We start from the raw sequence: 22,058 nt of genomic DNA, 5'->3' as shown, positions 1-22,058 counted from the left end.
GCTAATTTTCCGCAGCCATACCGAAGTGTAATATTCCGACGCAAATCAGGCCTCGGATTGTGGAGGGGTCAGTCAGTGACGGTTCTCGAATTCCGAGTTTCGTTCGTTCTAACTCATAAGAAAAAGTTCATCTCATTATTTCTCGCCTCTATTAGAGTCTGAAAAGTAATGATTAATTATTATCATAGACATAATAAAATTTATTATTATACTAATACACTATTTTGATAAACTTTAGTGACAAACCCCAGATGAGGCAATGTGACGACGTGTTTAATTTGCAAATTACTAATGTTAGTAGGTAGCCGAGTAGTGAAATAGTTCCTCTATTTATCTCGAGAAGTGAATCGGCGGCATATTTTATTCATTTCTTTAATTTTAAAATCGATAGGACCAACGCTCAAGCGGTTTAAATAGCGCATATTGCATTTTGAGTGTGTAGTTGAAATTTACGAGTGCCCCGTCGTTTTGCCGCCTTGCCGCTTTCTTTGGGATTTTCGCTTTTGAAGCCTGGGTACAGTCTTTTAAAAATAATATAATTATTATCGTGAATATAAATTAATTCAATTAAAAATAATCACTTTGTATTTTTTATATATTTTAAACGGTTTGAACATATTGAAACGAGTATCAAGTGATAAATAATATTTATAAATTACCATGAGTTAACATATTTGAATATACAAGGAATTTACAATGTAAATGCAAATTGTGAACTATGTAAATGCGGAATCCACGGTGAATCATGAAATAAACTATTAAAAAAGTATTTTCATATACACGATGTAAAAGTCTTAGAAATACCTACCTGTAATTCTGCTAACCAAGTACTTACGTGTTTTGCTGATTTATACTAAACAATAAAGTTGAAAACAATTTAAATTACATTCAAATTTAGTCAATTAAGTATATATTAAACGTTTTTGCGTCCCTCTTTTCGGCATCTCGGGTCTGTAAGTAATTAAAAGAAAACTTATTCAAGAAATAGATAACTTTACAAGTTATAAATTCAAAACCTTTGCAGCATGGCATGAAAAAACTAAGTATAAGTATTAACACTATATCACCAAAAACCGCGCAATAATAAGGTTAAATACAAAATAAGTATATGTAAAGTAGGGCCAAAGATATTCCTTTGCATGTTTTTAAAGCATATTATTTTTAGACTATCAATCACATATGTTGCAAAAATATTATTGAGAATTTTTTATTGCTTCTTCGCTTCGTGAAAATTTATTCTTCGAGCCCTGATGGTATAAACACACTAGCCCGCGCACACGGGTTGGCAGTCGTTATAATGCGTCAATGGTTATTATGTGTAAAATTGTGTCGGAGCGGTTCATTCGCTTTACCCCGTGGGGGTTTTGGCTGTGGGTTATCTGAGCGTGGCCCTGTACCGTTCGTCCACAGAGGTTTGATAATAAATTGACATACTTTGCTGCCGCAGTTCTGATGGCAGAACTAGATACTTCCAATCTTGTAAGTTCTTGGTGAATCAAAACTGTTCAATGATAACAATATTCTATATTTGCATCTAGAAAATTAGCCTGATGTATTTCTCCACCTCCGATTCGCATATAAAATGTAGAGTAGAGTTTTGATACATGCCACATATTAGGATAATATTTTGCGACACATATAAACTTAAACAATTGTTAACTAGTAACTTAATAACAAAGTTAACAAGTAAGAAATAAACTGTATATTAAAATGATTAATATTAAAATATAATAATTATATTTTTAACGACATTAAATCTTATAAATATGGTTCTGTTGTAAGCAAAAATAACCAAGTCCTATGGGATGGTGATAGTCCAATAGCCACAAATGTAAATTTTGGCTTTGAATAGTTTTGATCTTATTAATAATTCTTCGTGTTATATTAAGTATGTTACAGCATTTTAAACCAGACAAATCGATCTTGTTCTGGCTAGATCAGATCAGATAACGGTCAGATGAGAACCGTTTGACAGAAATTTTGCGGGAACGTAGGTATCTACAATTAATTAAATAATTTATTTGTCTCTAAAAGAGTAACACATTTATTCAAATGTCAACTTTTCAAGATACTGCCACCCACTATAGGTCATTGTTTACAAGAACACATAAATTTAATTGTCGTAGGTAAGTATTCATTTTTTTTAAATGTATAAATAATGCTTAATCAATTTCATTTATAAGACAAAGGTTTTTCGAAATTACTTTTGCCTAAACGTTTCCAAATCGCCCACTTGTTTTATAATTTTCACATCGACATAATTTAACTTAGATGACAATCGAATATAGATTTAGAAAATCGATATGCGATCATTTCTGTTTGACAGTGGCGTCCCGAGACAAAATTCCGCTCCTGGACTATACAGTATTTATTATCATCGTTTCCATGGACGTCGATAGTCAACGGAAGTAAACTAGACATCGCGAACCCGACAAAAAAATTACAGTCCTGTTGAACCTTTTAAGTTAGTTAATACATTTTGTTTCCAACCAGTGAGCTGATTTTTTTTAATGTAAAAGATATTTTCATTAATACTAACTTTAGGTAGGTAGCTGTTTCTATATAATATATCAAATGATTCTCCTCGATTTGCCGCCCTTCGAGTAACTGCCGCCCCCAAGCGACGCTCAATCTGTCTACCCCCACGGGACGTCACTGCTGGTTGATTTAACGAATTTAACCTGGAATTATGTGATAGTAAGAACAAAAATGGTTTCTTGTTCACAGAGGTGTACTTATGAATAAAAGGTATTGATTACTAAGCTATAATATACATAATTCAAGTGAACTCCTACCGTGAAATGTTTAAAATATCAATATGAAAATGTCACGATAGATAAATGCCGAAGAATGCTGTGCAAATACACATATTATTATGTTCATAATATGTAACGCAATAATATGTCGAGAAAATGACAGATACACAATATCCGTAGCAAAAAAATAGATAAATGAATACCTATTGTGTTGATAGAAGCGTCAGAGAAAAGTGGTTAGACGTTTCCGATCAAAAGATTTCTGACGGTCAGAACTCGTCAGATGCTTGGTTGCTAGAACATATACATAAATGTTAAATTTCAAACCATTTCCGGTTTACTTACTTCGCATGCGCCACCCGGCAGAAATCAGTCGTCAAACGGTCAGAAATGCTTGCTGGAATAGAGATCTTAGATAGGCTGTACCTTATGTCATCTTCGGGTTGAAGTCTCTTCGCAACTAAATTTTCGCGTTGATAACTCTTAACAGTATGTTGTTTCAAAGGGCAGTAGTACGTTCAGTGTATTTTTTTTGACTAAAGATGTCATTTAGTTTATGATGAGCCAGTTAACGTAACGGTCACAGTGTAGCTAGCTCGCATCACAATATATAAGTGATAAAACAGTATGTAGGGACTCACTCGAAGTTTTAGTTAGAAGCTGTTTCTTTTGTAAACGACTTTTGTGCACTTGTAACGTATATTATGCTATTATCTCAGAAATATTGATGTTATTGAAAATATTCACCCCCTCATTATGTCAATTGACCAAGTTATGGGAAGAGATTCATCGGTTAAGAACCCTTGATAATAGGGATTCAGCGACTGGTTAAAAACTATACAAATAAAACAGCATAGTACTGTGTATTATTAGTACCTACTTAATTCTTTGTATATACTCGTACCTATATAAATAGTTTCTTCAACGTGTTTGGTGGTGCATCTTAGCTCAGTCTATAGCTATATTCTAGTAGCAGATAATTGTCCCATTAAGAGACATGTATTTTTCATTGATTATTTCAAGTTATAAAATCGTCTGTTGACGAACCAAATAGACTACGTTCTACTTCGCAAGGCTTCAAAGGGAAACGAGATAGAAGTAATAATGAGTCACAGGTCGGTTGTTTTCCAACGCGGTATTCGTTACAGGAAGCTTTGAATAAATATTATAAATAACAAACATTTGCGAACGTATTATGATACCTTTCTAAGCTTATTTTAGTCCAGGGGTGGTAATATTATTTGATTAAAAATATTTTGGGTAAATAAGGATTGTTACATAATCTTGTCTTTAAAAGAATTAAGTATTTAATAAGATGTTAATAGTTTCATAGAAAATTAATATTTTTCATATTTTTTTGCAATGTTTCCATTTGAACTTTCCAGACACAATAGCGAAGGGTGTCTCTTGAAGGAAGGTAGGCTGTGTTAGATCAGTACTTCTCAAACTTTTTCGTACCACGGCCCCCAAAATCAGAAAATAAAAATCCAAGGCTCCCCAAAAAATTTAGTCTTTAGTAACCAACAGTACTTTATTTACCTACCATTAATTATTATTATAGGTACATTTTCATTAAAAATAATAGAACATTTCATTTACTAGGTTGTAAAGCAAAAATTAAAAAAAAATAACTTAAAATTTATTACAACTATAGCCTACAAGCACAATTTAATGAGAGGGGAATGACTGCATTTTTTTACATAATAAATCAATATCCGGTACATTGTTTGAAATGATAATTCGCAGGGTTTTCTCCAAAGTCACCGTTGAAAGTGACGACCTGTGTTTATTTTGTATTACCAGTAATGATGAAAATGCTGTTTCGCTTAGGTACTCGTATGTTGTCGCAATTAGGTCCATATAAATTTTGTATTATATTTTTTAACTAAAAAATCTAAATAATTTATAAATATTAGTAGATTATTTATCCATATCGGATAAAGTATTGTGATCGCGCGAAAATTCGACCTCGAGATTTTGACTGAATTGTTTCAGGTATCGTCCAGTGATCACATTTTTATGATTTTTTTCAAATACTGCAATATTTCGCGGCTCCCTGGCAGGAGCTCCAGGGCCCCCTAGTTTGAGAAGTACTGTGTTAGATAACTGGAAAAAAACCAAGACAGTCATAGACCAATACGGACAAACAAAATTATGTGAAGAGATCTTCACGTCCGCAATAAAACGTCGCAAATAAGTATTTTAAAAATATAAAATCGTTAATTACTAATTTTGGACTAATTATAGCAGCCTGGTCAAACTGTGATATAACAGTATACATACTAAAAGCTCTCACCATATTATTTCACAAAGCTTTTTACATTACAGGTACATGAATGAAGTGGATGCAATTGTATACTACAATGTAATGTTATTTTTAGTGCAGCATTTTCATATTATACATTTGAGATGTTTTATGTTGCTATCGGCATACGAACATGCAAGGGAAGTAAAGAGTTCATTTTAATATCTTTCACTTGAAAATTCACGAATAGAATTACGAAATTATAATAAATTTAATATTACTTTGCTTCCACATTACGTAATATAATTTAAAGTCTATTTTGAAATTACCTATTTAAATACGATTCAACTTTATTAGTACGTCATATTACGGCGTTGTCTCTAAAAAATAACCCCATTTACACGCAATATTCACGTAGAGATACCATAGGAGCACGAGAAGACAAAGGAATCTTATTATTTGCTGTTAAATGTTGACGATGTATTTCGTGTGTAAAGGTTTGTTGACACATCTCAGTAGCATTTCAGTCCATTTTGTTCGCTCCAAAAATCTGCTGTGGGTGCATTAGATTCTATATGTATTTATATAATCAGAATGGGGAAACATGTAGAAACACAATTGATGGTGGAACTGCATTGTATTGTTGTTTTTATTTAATAAAACGCAATTTTTTTGTAGTACTTATTCCACTTTTATAAAATAGATTGGACCGGTTTCGTCCGCCTCAGAGGGACATTTTCAACTGAAAATGTTGAAAAAGTTGAAAATGTCCCTCTGAGGTGGTCCAATCTATTATATAAAAGTGGAATAAGCTCTACAAAAAATTGCGTTTTATTAAATAAAAACAACAATACAATATAAGTTATACCTATCAAGCTTTGCAAATTTATAAGGGTTAATAAACAATAGCCATGTAATAATATTGTAGCTATCAGTATATTAGCGATCAAATATCTATTTTTTAATGTATCAAATTATTCGACCGCAATAATAATTTCTCAGCGACTCATATATCGGTAAACAAGTTTACTGTTTAGCTGGATCAGCAGATTGATTGGCGATATGAAACACGGTATCGCAATGGAAAATTAGTCGAATAATCCTTTCCCATAGTCTCATATTATATTATTATGACTGTAATAATAAATAAAATTCACAAGTTACTCGTATTTAAACCGCTGACTCGTTCAATATAATTATGTACGGGAATATAATGTTTATGTATTACTGTTGACTGTATAAATAACGAATAATGATTTATCAAAATGTCACTCGAATCTAAGTACCTGGCTCGTAACTATCTCAGTAGATAATATGTACTGTCATTGTATTTATACTATTGTACCGATCGTTACGCTGCAAATAAAACTCGCTCCTGTATACATCTACGACTTCTTCATCATTATCCTCAACACCATAACCCACACACCGAACACCACAGTGGTGACACCAACAATACGATGCAGTCAGTACCTACAGAATATTCTAACTTTTTAAACACAAATGTAGGGCATCAGACCGTCATTGAACTACGGAGCTACGCCGGATATCACACACAAGACGTTAGTTAATAAACTAATTATAATGAAATCACCAAAAATGTATAAAAAGGGATACGCACCTGGAGCCCTTCGTCTATTATTTTTAATTATTCTTTGTAACGCGTATATCTTGTCCGCTGTATATGTACTCACATATTTGTTGAATAAACTTTAATGTTTTAACTTTCGTGAAAGCTTATTCGTTCTCATTTTATCATCTTTTCGCCATCTAGTCTAAATACATCCTAGAAGGTAAATCACCTGACAATTACCTTCAAGACAACGGTCTTGACACGTAACAGCTGTGAATACTACTCAGGAGTTGCACAGAAGTCCAGTCTTTGGAAAGGAGACGATGGAAGGATATCACCATCAAACCACATCAGGTTGCTGCCAACCCAAGCAACCTGTCTCCTTTGCCTTCCTCCCCGAGGGACATAACAGTACGATATACCCAAAAGGAGCCCTAGTTTCTATTTTTGTTTCATTAACCAACTTACGGCGAAGTCGTTTTCAAATGAACCATGAGGAAACTCGTGTGACATTCGTGTACTTATCACTCGATTCGTATTGTATTACTCATTGCCCGTCGCAGGAGTGAGAGAAAGAAAATACGTGAATCCTCCGCTTTAAACGAGCGTAGTGAGGCGTAGTTCTACCTTACATTCGCGCAAATAAAATATTAGTTTAATGATGAGTGCAATGCGTGCTCAAAAGAAGACCAAAACTTATAATTTTCACGACGAATGGGAAATTGAGTATTTATTTGTGATAAAGACAATTATTAACAGTCAAATATAATATGAATACGTGTATTAATTAAGGCGCTAAGTACCAAAATAATAAAAACTGACATTTTTATAGAAAAATGTTCTACATACCAATGCCAATAATTTCAACTGTAGTCTAAGTGCCTCAAGCAAGTTAAAAAAATACAGCAAAATAACTAAACTTGTCGACGTTGTAAGTCCGTTGGCGTGTTTTATTTATAATGGTGTAAGTAGCACTGCAGTGGTCAACGGCATTCAATATAAAATAGCTGACGATGGTGTGTTAACTCTTGCGAGTTCTTAATATCTAAAATTATAGAAGCTGCCGTGATTGCTTAACACTGTAAAACTACATTTTTCAAAAGGTCTGCTTCATGAAATTTTACTGCAATGACTCAGTATTTTGTAACTACAGGCAATACTACTTTTTGGTACTTAGAGCCTTATTTAATACACGTATTCATATGTTTATTCAAGTTGAAGTAGCCTGGAATGACTGGTGGTTTTGGGTATTCTCTAGAAAAGGCGAAGGAGAGGAAGAGCGTCAGAGGCGCGACCAAGCGAAAGAGCTAATTGAGGGCTGCCTTTACTCTGTTCAGAGAGAAGTAGACAATTGAGAGGGGTGGAAAGTATTGGTCGCTAAAAAGATGTCAACATTAGAAAGAGGGCAGGATCTTCAGCCACGAGAGAATAATCAAGAAGAAGAATGTCAATCTGAGAGTGTGGTGTATCACAACCTATTTGAAGTTGAACATGCCTGTATTATAATATTACTAGCATCTTCGTCCACGTGAAATACGGAACTTAAAAGTCGATTTCGAAAGATCCTTACTCGGTGAGTGATGATTCAAAATTGACTTTACATCGATAATTAATTAGTACGCTGTGAAGGAGTTTACATGGAGTTTTAAAAACATAAGTATATTTATATTCCATTAAATTAATAACAGTATATTATATTATTGTTATTCCTTTACTAACGGATTGATTTTTATTTTGTTTCAGGTAGGTGCGCATCAAAATATTTGCTGTGCGAGTGTGTGAGAATATCTTTTAAGAAAACAACTAAAGGCAAGCACAATTGAATTATTTGTCGTAGATGTCATCCAATTTAGATGCTAGAACCGGATAAGCTTCAGACGAGAGGTATAGCTACTTTATCGCAAGAGTATACGGAGAGTTGAGGCCCTAAATCTCAGACCGATAGTTGTTACTGATATTTATATTTTATAGCAGTGATGGAGAATCTATGGCACGCGAGATGATTTTGCATGACACGCGAATTTTTATTTTGAAGAGAAAATAAAATTACCTATAATAATTTAAAAAAAATAATGACATAGCCATGCATATTTTCTTTTTGTTTTTAATGTGATTTGTTATTGGAAGTTGAACGTAACAATTACAAGATAAAAAGAACTTTTTATATACAACGTTTTTAAATTCCGTTGAACCATATAAACTTGACTTGACTAGCTTAAACGACCAAAAAAAAATTGTACTTGACATGTCATATTGATTTCCATAGTAACGCACGTATATATTAATAATTTAGTTGCTAGGACCCCAGACCCCCTAGCAACCAATAATGATGTCGAAATAATTTTTCATACAAAACAGAATTAACTGAAAATGAATTTAATTCTACTTAAAGATGGCTAAAAGTATTAAAAAAATACATTGGCATCGTGTTCTGATATATTCTAAAAGTTTCAAATATCTAGCTAGTCGGGAAGTTAGTTAAAAATCGATTGCAAGATTTCTACCGGACAAATAAGAATACACGCTAAGAAAAACGTTGTAAAATATGGTCTGTTTAGCTCATTCGGAGTACTTCCTTGTATCTAATTAATATTTTTTTTATATTTACACTTTTCTACTGTTTAATAACTTAATACTGATCTATTTCTTTTTTTATATAATACTGTTTTAATAATATTTCTTTATTTCTAAATATCATGTTGTGAACGTCTTAAATTAATAATTTCTAATGTTCACTTTATGTAAAAAAAAAACAATTTGTATTTGAAGACGTCTGCACTCTGCAATATGGAGCTGTGTAAATTGACATTAATGTTGAAAACTATATTAAGACGATAAATCAGTGAAACGGCAAATAATTGTCAACTATAGGCGCGACGAAATTTTGGACTCGCTGGCATTCGGAGAGAGAACCTCGAGTTAGGAACACGTCAATTTGTTTCGTGATGGCGACGGGGGTATTAATTCTTAAATCGTGTAAAGATGACTAAAAAACGTTACCCATTTACTTGAAAAAGAAAACATGTCAATGAGTATATTATTATTGTTACTAATAGAACAATAAATAATGTTGGATTTATATGACAAATTATGTTTCGTTTGGCTTGCGTCATTTGCACCCGCGACCCGCAATCCGCGCATCGCCTACCCACGATCTTTTTAGACCGTGCCTCAACTGAGGTATAAATAAGCCTTTATGATTGTACGGTTTATAGACTGATGCAGTACGGAAATGTGTAAATCGACATTAAAGTTGAAAATTTTCACTCAGCTAACATCATCGTCATAACTCGGCGAAATTGCCCGTAAATAAAAGATTTACAGAGGCGAAATCTGAGAAAATTACCCTTAAAACGTTTCATTCGTTTTAATTTCATTTACGAGTTGTACAAACTGTAATAAAGGTGTGTATTTATGCTTTAATTTCATTTTACTGAATGGCTTATTGCCGGATTTACTGGAAATAAAAATCGGCTAATAAAATATCAAAAGCCTGTATTTACGGCCACTGTGGCTAAGTTGTAGTGTTTGCATTAATATTTAGCGAAGGCTTGGGCTCGAATCCCGTCTAGATAAGAAAAAGGTTTTTTTACACTTCGGTCTGTCAAAACCCACTATGGGCATGAAACTGTGAAGTAAAGTAGTGTGCTCATATTTCGAATGCAATATGGTAAACTGTTTGTAGAAAATGATAATTGGTGCATATTGAAACAAATGGTAATAATTTAAACGAAATAATATGCAATCAAAAATCTTAATTTATTGTGAACAACGCAAACATAGACCCCTCCAAATGTCTGCCCCCAGCGTATGAACCGACGTTTGGTTGTGAAGCATCAGCATTTTTACAACGTTTTTCTTAGATCGTATTCTTATTCTCGATTTTTAACTAACTTCCCGACATTTGAAACTTTTAGAATATATCAGAACACGATGCCAATGTATTTTTTTAATACTTTTAGTAGCCATCTTTAAGTAGAATTGAATTAATTTTCAGTTAATTCTGTTTTGTATGAAAAGTTATTTCGACACCATTATTGGTTGCTAGGGGTCTGGGGTCCTAGCAACGAAATTATTAATATATACGTGCGTTACTATGTAAATCAATATGACATGTCAAAATGACATTTCAGTATTATTTCTATCAAGTTTATATGATTCAACAGAAAATTTAAAAACGTATATAAAATGTTTTTTTTATCTTGTAATTATTTAATGCTTAGGAATGTCCCAGGAGCAGATACCTAAGAGTAAGGTCGCCACCCACCTAAGCCTGCTTTATCTAAGTCTATCTAATAAAACTTCCCATGTGAGAGAGGAGCATAGTGAAATAACGAAAACAAATGCTACTACTTAATAAATGTATAGTGCACACAACAATACGGGCATACAATAGTATACAATATAGCAGGGGCGGGCAAACTTTTTGGATGAAGGGCCAAATTCAAGAATTTAAAATGAGCGGCGGGCCGCAAGTAAAATACCATTTTTAGATATACACTATTTATTATCACGAAAAATAAACATTACAAAAAAAATAATGAGAAGAATGAAACTGTTGTACATTTTTTTAAATTTAGGTGTTAATTTTGTAGTTGATATTGTTCAAAATCAAAGCTCAAAACTGCTAGTAAATGCGCATCGGAGATATTTGATCGTAAAGAATTTTTATTGAGGTTCATGATCGAAAATGTTTGTTCACATATATAGGTTGATCAAAAAATAACGAACATTTTTCTTACATACCTACTCTTTAAGTTGGTCGAATTTGTCTGAATTAAGAGCATTGTAAAATTTGGAGATTTCTTCACGACGATGCAATTCTCTTAAATTAGTGTCACACTGCAGATTAATAATCTCAAGTTGTAGCTCTGTCGGTACACTATCAATATCTATTGAAATCGATGTTCAACGTAGAAAATCGTGGTTACATAGTGTGAGACGAGACGCAAGGAATACGTACTGAGATAATACATTTACGAAACAACAAATTCTTCAAATTATGATCTATTGTCAATATTTTTTTAAAAATTATAAAAAAGTTATTCGTAATCACAAGTACAATTATCGATGGCGTGCCGCGAAAAAATACCCGGTGGGCCACATGCGGCCCGCGGGCCGCAGTTTGCCCTCCCCTGCAATATAGTATACTATATAGTTGTATATGGATGTATTTTGTCTTGTTTTGTTAATGCTTCTGATTCATTATTAACTGAAAATCTATATTATTATTATTACTGTTGAAATTATACTTGACATTGATTTACCATTGGGTTGATCCCTCTTATTATAAATATATATTTTTGCAATATAGTATACAATATAGTAATACAATATAGACAATACAAGACTGTGTGAAGGAATCTTCACGTCCTCAATAAGCAATTTGAGCATTTTTTTTAAATGCAATAAAATTGGCCTTTGTGGCGACCACGTCGGACGGCGCGATGGGGCAAACAACTGGTTATTGGGCAATTATTGTGAACAGGTTACCGCAATACATACAAAATTAATCAATAACTAGCACTACCATAGTACTTCGAGATTCAGTACCACAGCCTGAATATAGTCGGCCTTGCGCTATATATATAGTAGTATTTATGTAAATAAGTCTGCATATACACTACTAAGCTCGTATAGATAAGAAATATGAACTAAGAATATTAAGGATAGAAAAAAACACATTGAAACAAAACTGACAGCCGCTTTTAAATAATTACTTTTTGTAAACAGAAGTAGTAAACGTCATAGTTTCCGACAAATAAAGTTTATGTTCAATACCGATTATATACGCAAATTCTTCTTCTTCTTTCTTCTTTCACCCTGTCACGTCCCAACATTGGGGCATAGGGCAAGCACAAGTTGGCGCCACTTCCCTCGGTCCATCGCCAACTCCTGTGCCTCCCGCCATGTCAGACCTGCAGCACGTAGGTCGCTTTTGTAGCATCGCTGCAGGGTGAGGGAGGGCCGGCCACGGCGACGGAACCCTTAAGGCTGTGCCACAAGGGTACGAAGTGCCGCACTCTTTGGCAGCATCCGGAATATATGTCCCAGCCACGTAATTCGTCTCTTCGTGATAACTTCAATCACCGAAGGCTGTTGTGTCTGCTCACGAACTCGGGTGTTTGTAACGCGGTCGTACCAATGTACCCATAAGATTCTGCGGAGACATCGATTCTCAAAGCTCAAAAGCCGAGACTCTTGAACAGGGACGGCTCTTGTAAAGGAGCACAAGTGCAGTGCACCTCCGTGTTAAGATTAAAAGACGATATCCAAAATATAATAATATAATAATCTATATGAGTTAGCCAGTTTAAAAGTTCGCGCGCATTCCTTGCAAAAAATACTACCAACTTCAGCGCGCGCGTTCCGAAACCGCATTTTTATACTTGGTGTGCATATTCGAGATAAAACCGCCTGAACGTATCTGTGGCGTCATACCAATATGAATTTCACAGTGAAATCGTTCGTGACGCATTCAAATATGGGATATTTTAACCGTTAAATGTTGGTGTTCTCCCCCGCTCAAGATTGTCGAATCACTGCTTCGGCTGTCACGTACGAACATTACCGAATACGAATATCTCCTTGAAATGTTCGAGGTCACAGTGGTCAGTCAGTACGCGAATATTTTTTGTATTACGAAGTTCGTTAACTATTTACAGCATTGATTAGTGAGTGAATAATGTCGTTTTCGGTTGAATATATTAAAGACAATCGTCGCGATTTTTCAAAACGACTGGAAATTAAGGCTGCGGGACGCCCTACACCAAGTTTAAATTTAATTCAAAAGTGTACAGTTAAAGGCAAAGTGATTAATCGAAAATTTAACGTGGAAATGTATAGAAAAGTGCCATGGTTATGCGGTTCTTCATATCTAAATACTGTTTTATGTTTTCCGTGCCTTTTATTTACAGGTGAATCAAGCTGGTCAGAGTCTGGGGTGAAAGATTTAGTTCACCTATCAGATAAAGTGAAAAAACACAGTAGTTCTGAAAAACACATTTTAAATGAAATGCAACTTGCAGTGTTGGGAGCATTAGATATTCGATCTCAGTTAGACGCCGGGTATCGTTTGTCAGTGAAAAAATTTAATGAACGCGTAGACAATAATCGATATATTTTATCCAGGTTGATTGACTGTGTGAAATTCTGCGGGGCATTTGAATTAGCTTTGAGGGGACACGATGAATCCGTAGATTCAAATAATCCAGGGGTGTATCGAGGGCTTATTGATTTCGTCTCGGAAATTGATATTGCAATGAAACAACATTTAGATAGCAATAATATTTTTAAAGGTACATCAAAAACAATTCAAAACGATATTTTAGATTCAATTTTAGAGGTTTGTCGCAATGAAATAAAACATGAAATATCGCAAAGTAAGTTTATCGCGATCCAGGCGGATGAAACCACGGATGTAGCCACAACTCAACAATTAGTTTTGGTAGTTAGGTACGAATTACGCGGACAAATACATGAACGTTTCTGGAAATTTATGACGCCGAAAGATCATACAGCGGTAGGTATTGCATCTGAAATTTTCAAAGAACTCGAACTTCTCGAGATTAAACAAACCCAATTAATCGGGCAGAGTTATGATGGTGCAGCCGTTATGAGCGGGCGACTAGGTGGTGTACAGGCTTTGATAAAAGCTTCGTATCCATACGCACACTTCATACATTGTTACGCCCATCAATTAAATTTAATAATGGAAAGAAGTGTTTCCGCTAACACAATGGTCCGAAATTTTTTTGCTAATTTACGAGCATTTCCAGTTTTTTTTTCGAGATCTGCGAAAAGAACTGATATTTTGAAAGAAATAGTTAATAGAAAAATACCATCAGCACCGACAACGAGATGGAATTTTAATATAAGAACGGTAACTGTTGTGCACACTTATCGCGAACAGTTAAATGAGTGTATGGAGCACATTTTAGAATCAGTAAATTTAGACGCTGATACTATAAACCAAGCTGGAATGCTGTTACAATATTTAAACGACGATAATTTTAATTATTGGTTAGATTTTTTTGCCAAAATTATGCCCCACTGCGATATACTTTTTAAGCAACTTCAGTCGAGATCAAAAGAAGTATTAGAGATTAATAAAGATATTGAACATTTTACACTTGCTATTCAAAATATTCGGGAAAATAATACGCTACAAATTCAGCCCACGAAAAAACGTCGACCGAATGATTTACCACATTCTGTAATATGTCATGAAGTATGCGATACGATAGTGAACCAAGCTAAAGATCGTTTTGAATACCATGGTCATTTAGTAATATCTAAATTGTTTTTTAGTGAAAAATTTCGCGATTACCATAAAAAATTTCCAATTATAGATTTTAATACAGCAATGGCAACATACGATTTTATTGACAAATTGAAACTTAAAAATGAATTAATTGTTTTATACAGTCGAGAAGATTTTTACGTCACCGATGGAGCGTTATCCATACTACAGCTATTCACAAATAATAATTTACTCGGAGTATTTAGTGAAAGCGTTAAGCTATTGCAAATAATTTGTACAATACCGATGACGTCAGTAGAAAGTGAGCGTTGCTTCTCAACTTTAAAAAGGATTAAGTCATTTATGAGAAATACCATGTCTCAAGATAGGTTAAATGCTCTTGCGATGTTAAGTATCGAAAAAAAAATGATATCGTCAATGTCGGACTTTAATATTCGAGTAATCGACGTATTTTCAAGATCCAAAAATCGGAGGATGGACTTCTTGCATAAATAGGTGAGTCTTTTTTTGCACTCCCTAATATTTTTGTCACCAGCCGCCACTGCTCTTGAAGCTTAGTAAGATGCCATGTATCACAGCCATACAGGAGCACAGGTAGCACGCACGCGTTAAACAAACGACATTTGGTCCTCACAGAATACAGCCTTGACCTTCATGCGACTCCAAGTTGGTTGAACGCAGAGCCCGCCACAGCCATGCGGATTCCAAGCTCACTAGAAATACCACCATCATCGGCAACCGTGGCACCCAAGTATTTGAATCTGGACACCAGCTCGACGGGCAGACCAGAAACCCGCAGAGGAGTGTCAGCGTCGATGCAAGCAGCACTGCACATGGATTTGGTCTTAGCGGCATTCAGATGAAGACCCACACGCATCGAGTTCGCGGCTAGCCTGTTCACGGTCACCTCCAACCTTTCGATCGTCGAGTCAAACACGACTGATATACGCAAATACCAACTAAAAAACAAAAATAATAACTTAATTTAATTAATTAATCGATGAAGAAATTTGTGAATAATATCATAATATTAATAAGGTATACATACACATTTCAGATAAATTTAATCATTACTTTATTCATTACAGCTCACCACCCCTATTGTGTGCATGTTAAATTTAATTACATAATTAAATTGTTAAATACATACCTACATTAGTTTGTATGAATGCATATTACGTCATGTCATTGTTTACTACCGGTATTTTTAATGATCTACTATTATTGTTTCAAAATCTATTCATTATATTATTAAAATAATATATAATATCAAATACAAATGTGTAATGTAAAATATTACACATTATTGTTACATATTTAGAGAAATAGAATGATATATCAATATCACTACTATTAAAGCGATTATCAATGAGAAATAAAAGTATTCAAATTCTAATGGATTTAAGTTTTGTACTATTCAATTTGAGTCGTTTTTTGCGATCCGGGTTTCGCCTTTCGGCATCTTCAGGCACTATGTGCACTCACCAAACGGTAAATACACACTGACAACGAATACAATTGTAGCTGCAGAATAATAAGCGATCGGATATATATTGTTTATAAAAATATCAAATTACTTTGCAGTAAAATATTCCCAATCCGTTTCCAGTAAACAACTCAGCTAGACCAGCAAGTCGATTAGGCGAAATCAGAGACGGTGTATTATTACATCATATCATACATTATACCATTACGGTGTATGAGCTGAATAAACATTTCTCATAGTATTTTCTTACAACTGTAATAACAAATAATATTTCTTTTCGCTACTCAATTTAAAACGCTGATTCTATTATGTAGTTTAATATGATTATGTAACAGAATTTAATGTTAATGTGCTAACTTTTATTGTATAAATAACGAAGAACAATTTATCTCAATGTCACTCGAATCAGAGTACTTAGCTAGTAACTATCATGTATAATATTGTACCGATACGCTGCTAATAAATCTCACCCCGCTACATCGTAGACTTCGTCATTATCATCATCCTCTACCTACACATCGAACACCACACACGAGTGACCCCCAACACAATTATTAATTCTGACTTATATAATAAGTTAATACAATAAAGTAGGTAAAAACTTTATAACCTACCTACTAAGTCAAGGATCACAATAAAAGCACCCTACCTATCCTAAATGATCAACTTACCTTTCCTAATAGCTTATTGCTGTATGGTTTACATGCGAGACTATATGGTGTAATGGTATTGATATAAAACATTTATATGTATGTATGTATACGTGTATTATCTTTAAGATTTTACATGCTCTCTGTGCAATCCCGATACGGAGCCGCACGAGACTGATGTAACACCATGCACCGTGGTGCTTAAATAAAGAATTTATAGAGAAAAGAATAGGGTTGGACTGGCTCAGCTAGTCTCGGTGACATTATGTGTTCGCTGTATACTGAATAATATCTAGATTTGAATTATTCGATGATGACTCTACGGAGAAATCGGGGTCAACCCTATTAACCTGCTCTTCATATGACGCTCAAATGCCTCAAAGTGGGCCTCGGTTGAAGAAACCTTAATCAATAGTATACATGAATTATATATAAATAACCATGATTTTTTAATTTCACCGCCGATGGGAAACGTGCAAATGTACTTACTAACAAACAAGCAACTGTGATCATATTACATTAAGGAATTTATCAGAAGTAGCGACGCGTGATCTCATGAAATGTTTTGATTAAATCGCGCAAGTTTGTACGATGTGGATTGTCCAAACGATATATAATTTGATGTTACATATGTGGAAATGCGTTGAGTTTCTAAGGAATGATTGTGCACGAGCATTTGTGTAACAGCAAAAGTTAACAAACTGTAAACATGTTATTATTTTAAACAAAACAATTTTGGTGTGTCGGAAAATCTTAATTACATTAAAAGTGTGTCGATATATCAAAAAGGTTCAATATATTGCACCAAAGTGTCATGGAATGGAAAATTTTGAAAACCGTTGCTTTAAACTGTTTTTATATACCTATACAATTTTGTTAAAATAATTCCAATGCTCAATTTATTACGTTTTTAAACGAAAAACCAATATTGTTCACTTTGCGTTTTCATTTGGTCAAAATCGCGTATGAAATGCATGTAAATAAAAACATATAATATTTTTGCGGTTCACCTTTTGTAATTTTAATTAAAGTTCACTTTCAACATTTGCCACCGTTAAAGCAAGTGTGCTTTGTTGCACGGAAGCTTTTCATATTGCTCTGGTATTTAATGAAAAATTTTGCTACGTTTCTTTTAGGTAAAAATGCGGCTGCATATTGCATCTCTTAATAATAATAATTGTAATGCAGCCTTTATTAAAATGTTTCCCGGCAATACAGATATAACTAATAAAATCACTGTTTCTTTTGTTGCGTGTAACATCATCTTCTTTCTCTTCTTGGTGCTAAAATATGAAGTGGCGAATACTGCTTGTTGAACGGATATTAACGATTATAACGAACCAAAAGAATAACATAATCCATTGTGACCAATCTGTGTCAATTCTATACTACTAATTAAATAAAACGGATCTATATGCCCACCTTTCCATTCCAGTTTCTTCAGTTATAATTTAAAGCTTTAAACCTACTATTAAGGCTATACTTCAGCTGAGGCATGGTCTAAAAAAATCGTGACAAGGCGATGCGCGGATTGTGTAAATGACGTGAGCCGAACGAAATATAATTTGTCATAAAAATTCAACATGCGTCCTTTTAATGTTATGTTTATTATTATATTCGTAATAATAATAGTATATTCATTGACATGTTTTCTTTTTCAAGTACATGCGGAACGTTTTTTAGTCATCTTTATACGATTTAAGAATACATTCCTCTGACGCCATCACAAAACAAATTGACATGCTCACACCTCGACTCTCAGTCTCCGATTGACGACGACTTGCGAAATTTCGTTCCACATACTGTTGAAAAGTATTTTCCGTTTCACTTATGTACGCTCTTAATGAAACTTGTAGAGCGTATAGACTACATTGTTAGTACCACAGAATAGGTCATGTCATAAAACCCAAGAAACATTATCAATGTCTATGCGTGTCTCGTTAACGTGACAAACTTTAATGTACATTATGATGCAAACGTAAATATTGAAATTAATTTAAGTTTATCCCATATTTCTTCACACTATAAAGAAATTGTACCTAAGTATTCAGTGTTTACAGCCATACCCAGAAGGTAACCCACTTCACTTATTTTTGTGTTGACTAGTTAGTACTAACATAGTGTAGTTTAGATTCTTCATACAGCCTTCTTTAAAAAAAACTTAACTGCATAGTTAATGATGCTATCAAATTGGAACCTTTAAACCGGTACCGTAGATTTTTAAAATGATTCCAAGTTACAGGATAAAACGTCTCGAAAATTAAACTTACTAGGTAAACTGGTCTGATTGCAGGGTTGGATAGAGTGGCGCGCGCTTACGTTGGAACGTTGTAGAATAACGCACTTGCAAAAATTCAGCACGAGTTGGTAAAGTGGTCAGATAGCAGCAATAATGAGGTGAGGTGCGGACAGAGGCGCGTGGGTATATACCAAACCGTTGTCTATAGCATTGATTTTAAAAAAATCAACAAAAATAAACAACATATTACAATAAACAAGTTAACATTATATACATAAATGTCTTTTACACCCATAATGGGCGAACGGCTTAATCGTCGATCTATAACGTCGTGGGTCTCAGGTTCGAATCCTGGGTCTGGCAAATACACATATTGTTTTTCAATTTGTGTTTGAGTCAGAGTATTGACCTAATAGATTGGGCAAATGGCTAACATCCATGTCTCGTAAAAACAATTCTGTTACAGACCTCAACTCTGTCGAGGGCTATAATGATCTTATTAGGATCGGACATGGTAAAAAAAGAAAACATAAATGTCGCCTGAGGCGCAATGTCGTTCGGTGTTGATTAATTAATATAATATATATTCCTACAATTATCCATATTTTTATTTACTATTTATTATTGGGATGTTGGAATGAAAGAGTACCTGCCGGGAGTTTAACTCCTCAAAGTAGTTGTTAGCACTAACTGGTTGGACATCACTGCTTTAAATTGTACCCAACGTGTTCAAATTGAATGACCATTGAACATTTTCTGGATCCCCTGGCGGGTCCATTAGAATAGACAAGTTGTATGTATGTATTTAATCAGAATGAACAAAAAACTTTGTTTGACACCGTTGCGTTCGTCATATTGTATTGAGTTCGTTTGATAAATTCTCGTGTTGAAACTCCATTAGGTCTCGTAGGGTAAATAATATCTAATCTGAGAGTGGAAATTTCCTTGTTGTAAAAACATGGTCGCCCGTTCGATCCGGCCCGCGGGCCGTAACTTAGTAATGTAAACACAAACCGAACTAATCCGGTAGCCAAAAAATTGTTCGCCCACGGCTCTTCAGAGCGGTCACCGGTATTGGGCTGCCAGAAGTGGAAAGGGTCAACCATTTCAGTTTTTCCCAAGCAGTGTTGCCATATTACCTCAAATGTGTATTTATTTTTAAACAGTATTTTATAAACGTAGTTTAAATGTGACCTATCTGATTTACAATGATGCTTATTATCAATCCTCCACTTTATTATCATGGTCCTATTTTATATTCTCTACCACCTAGAAAAACTTTAGTTATGACTTATTTTGTGTATAAAGAAAATGTATAATATTGTTTATTCATCATTTGAACGTGTTACAAGTTTTTTTGGTACAGTTCGGTTATGAGGAATACAGCGGAAAATACACTTTGAAAATACCCGATATACTGGATTTTTTGTTAGGTTAACCTAACCAAACCTAACCTAACCTCACCCAACCTAAACTAACATAAAATAAAAAATAATCCAGTATATGGGGTATTTTCAAAATGTGTTTTCCGCTGTATTCCTCATAACTGAACTGTACCGGTTTTTTTACATTTTATTTGTTACTGCTCAAAAAAAACCAACAAATAAGTACAGGGATACAAAGGATGCAGCCACTGTATGCACAAAAAAATCTTTTGATGTACCTAATAATTATAATTTCGATGGCGCGAATCAATATATTATTATATTTGTGATCGATTGAGCCGGTTTGATTTTATATGAAATATGCGCGTTTTTTTGCAAGATTGCGCTCTGCCTTGTGAGAACAAATAACACAGTCTTCGATTTCAGACGTTCCTGAAAAAAGGTCAGTTGACTCAGTTGACTGTCACCGCTAAGAGCGAAACCACACGGCGCAGCGTACGCGCTGTGTCGCGAGACTGCTGTATTCCGACTGCGAGTGGGAGTAAATACGCAACAGCGGTGCGTCCTCACTTCCGCTCGCAGTCGGAATACAGCGGTCTCGCGACGTAGCGCGTACGCTGCGCCCGTGTGGTTTCGCTCTAACACGAACAGGCTTTTCATTCAAAATGTAACAGGCTTGTTTTTGTTTTGGGTGAAAGAATGTATAATCTCGAACCCCTTTCGAAAAAAAAATCTATTCCGTAACCGCGTATGTTGTATAATAATTATTATCATATAAATTAGTACGGAAATAAATGTGTTTGTTTGAAAATAAAGCCCGGTTATTAATTATATACCGCACGATTCGAGATTGAGTCCGGTTATCTGCTATTCCCCACAAAGTACCACACTGCCAATTTTATTATGACTGTGTTATCTCTTATTATGAGCAATGCACGGTCTATCTACCACTACAAAACGTCACTGCATTGCACATATAAATAATGTATTATTTATTAACCTACAATTAATATATTTATCCACAGACCAGTCCTCAATGCTTTATAGTTAGCAAACGTTGATGTAGTGGACACCTAGATTGAGATTATATTATTATCGTAAAAGCTTTAAATTTTTTATGTTCATGTATTTTTGCCGTTCCTTGTTTACCGTAATACTGCAATAAACCACAGTATAATTATTATTATAACAATCATACATATTGATTTGAGGGTATTTCCATTTATCAAATTTACATAAGGACCAATCGATACTATTTTCGTTACAACAGAACCATTTATTATTTTTTCCTAAGCAAGTTATAAGAAAGACAGTGTTTTTTGTTTAACAGGTAGGTACACTTAGAGTTGGGTTTCGGGAATTTCCCAATGGGAATTCTCGAGAAATTTTCGAGATTTCTCTCCCGAATCTCGAGAATTGAAATTTTTAACATTTCGGGAAATCCCGGATCTCGAGAATCTT

At 34.3% G+C, this 22,058-nt stretch overlaps 2 protein-coding genes across 2 annotated transcripts in view; one reads left to right on the top strand and one right to left on the bottom strand.

The window, feature by feature from the left end:
* LOC147075805 (uncharacterized) overlaps window positions 1–22,058 on the top strand; it is a 722,814-nt gene that overhangs the window by 73,337 nt on the left and 627,419 nt on the right. The gene's annotated exons all lie outside the window — the stretch shown is intronic.
* On the bottom strand, window positions 12,074–20,318 carry LOC147075806 (uncharacterized). The gene is made up of 3 exons (XM_085942377.1): window positions 20,227–20,318; window positions 15,380–15,796; window positions 12,074–12,772 (listed from the first exon to the last, which is right to left on the bottom strand). The coding sequence occupies exons 1-2, from the start codon at window positions 20,316–20,318 to the stop codon at window positions 15,490–15,492; spliced, it is 399 nt and encodes a 132-aa protein (XP_085798503.1). The 3' UTR covers window positions 12,074–12,772; window positions 15,380–15,489.

The sequence above is a fragment of the Rhyacophila brunnea genome, unplaced genomic scaffold (genome assembly GCF_057557595.1).
Source record: "Rhyacophila brunnea isolate RB1 unplaced genomic scaffold, BYU_Rbru_1.0 scaffold_14, whole genome shotgun sequence".
Lineage (NCBI taxonomy): Eukaryota > Metazoa > Arthropoda > Insecta > Trichoptera > Rhyacophilidae > Rhyacophila > Rhyacophila brunnea.
The sequence above is the reverse complement of the archived record's forward strand: the minus strand, read 5'-3'. Positions and strand labels throughout refer to the sequence as shown.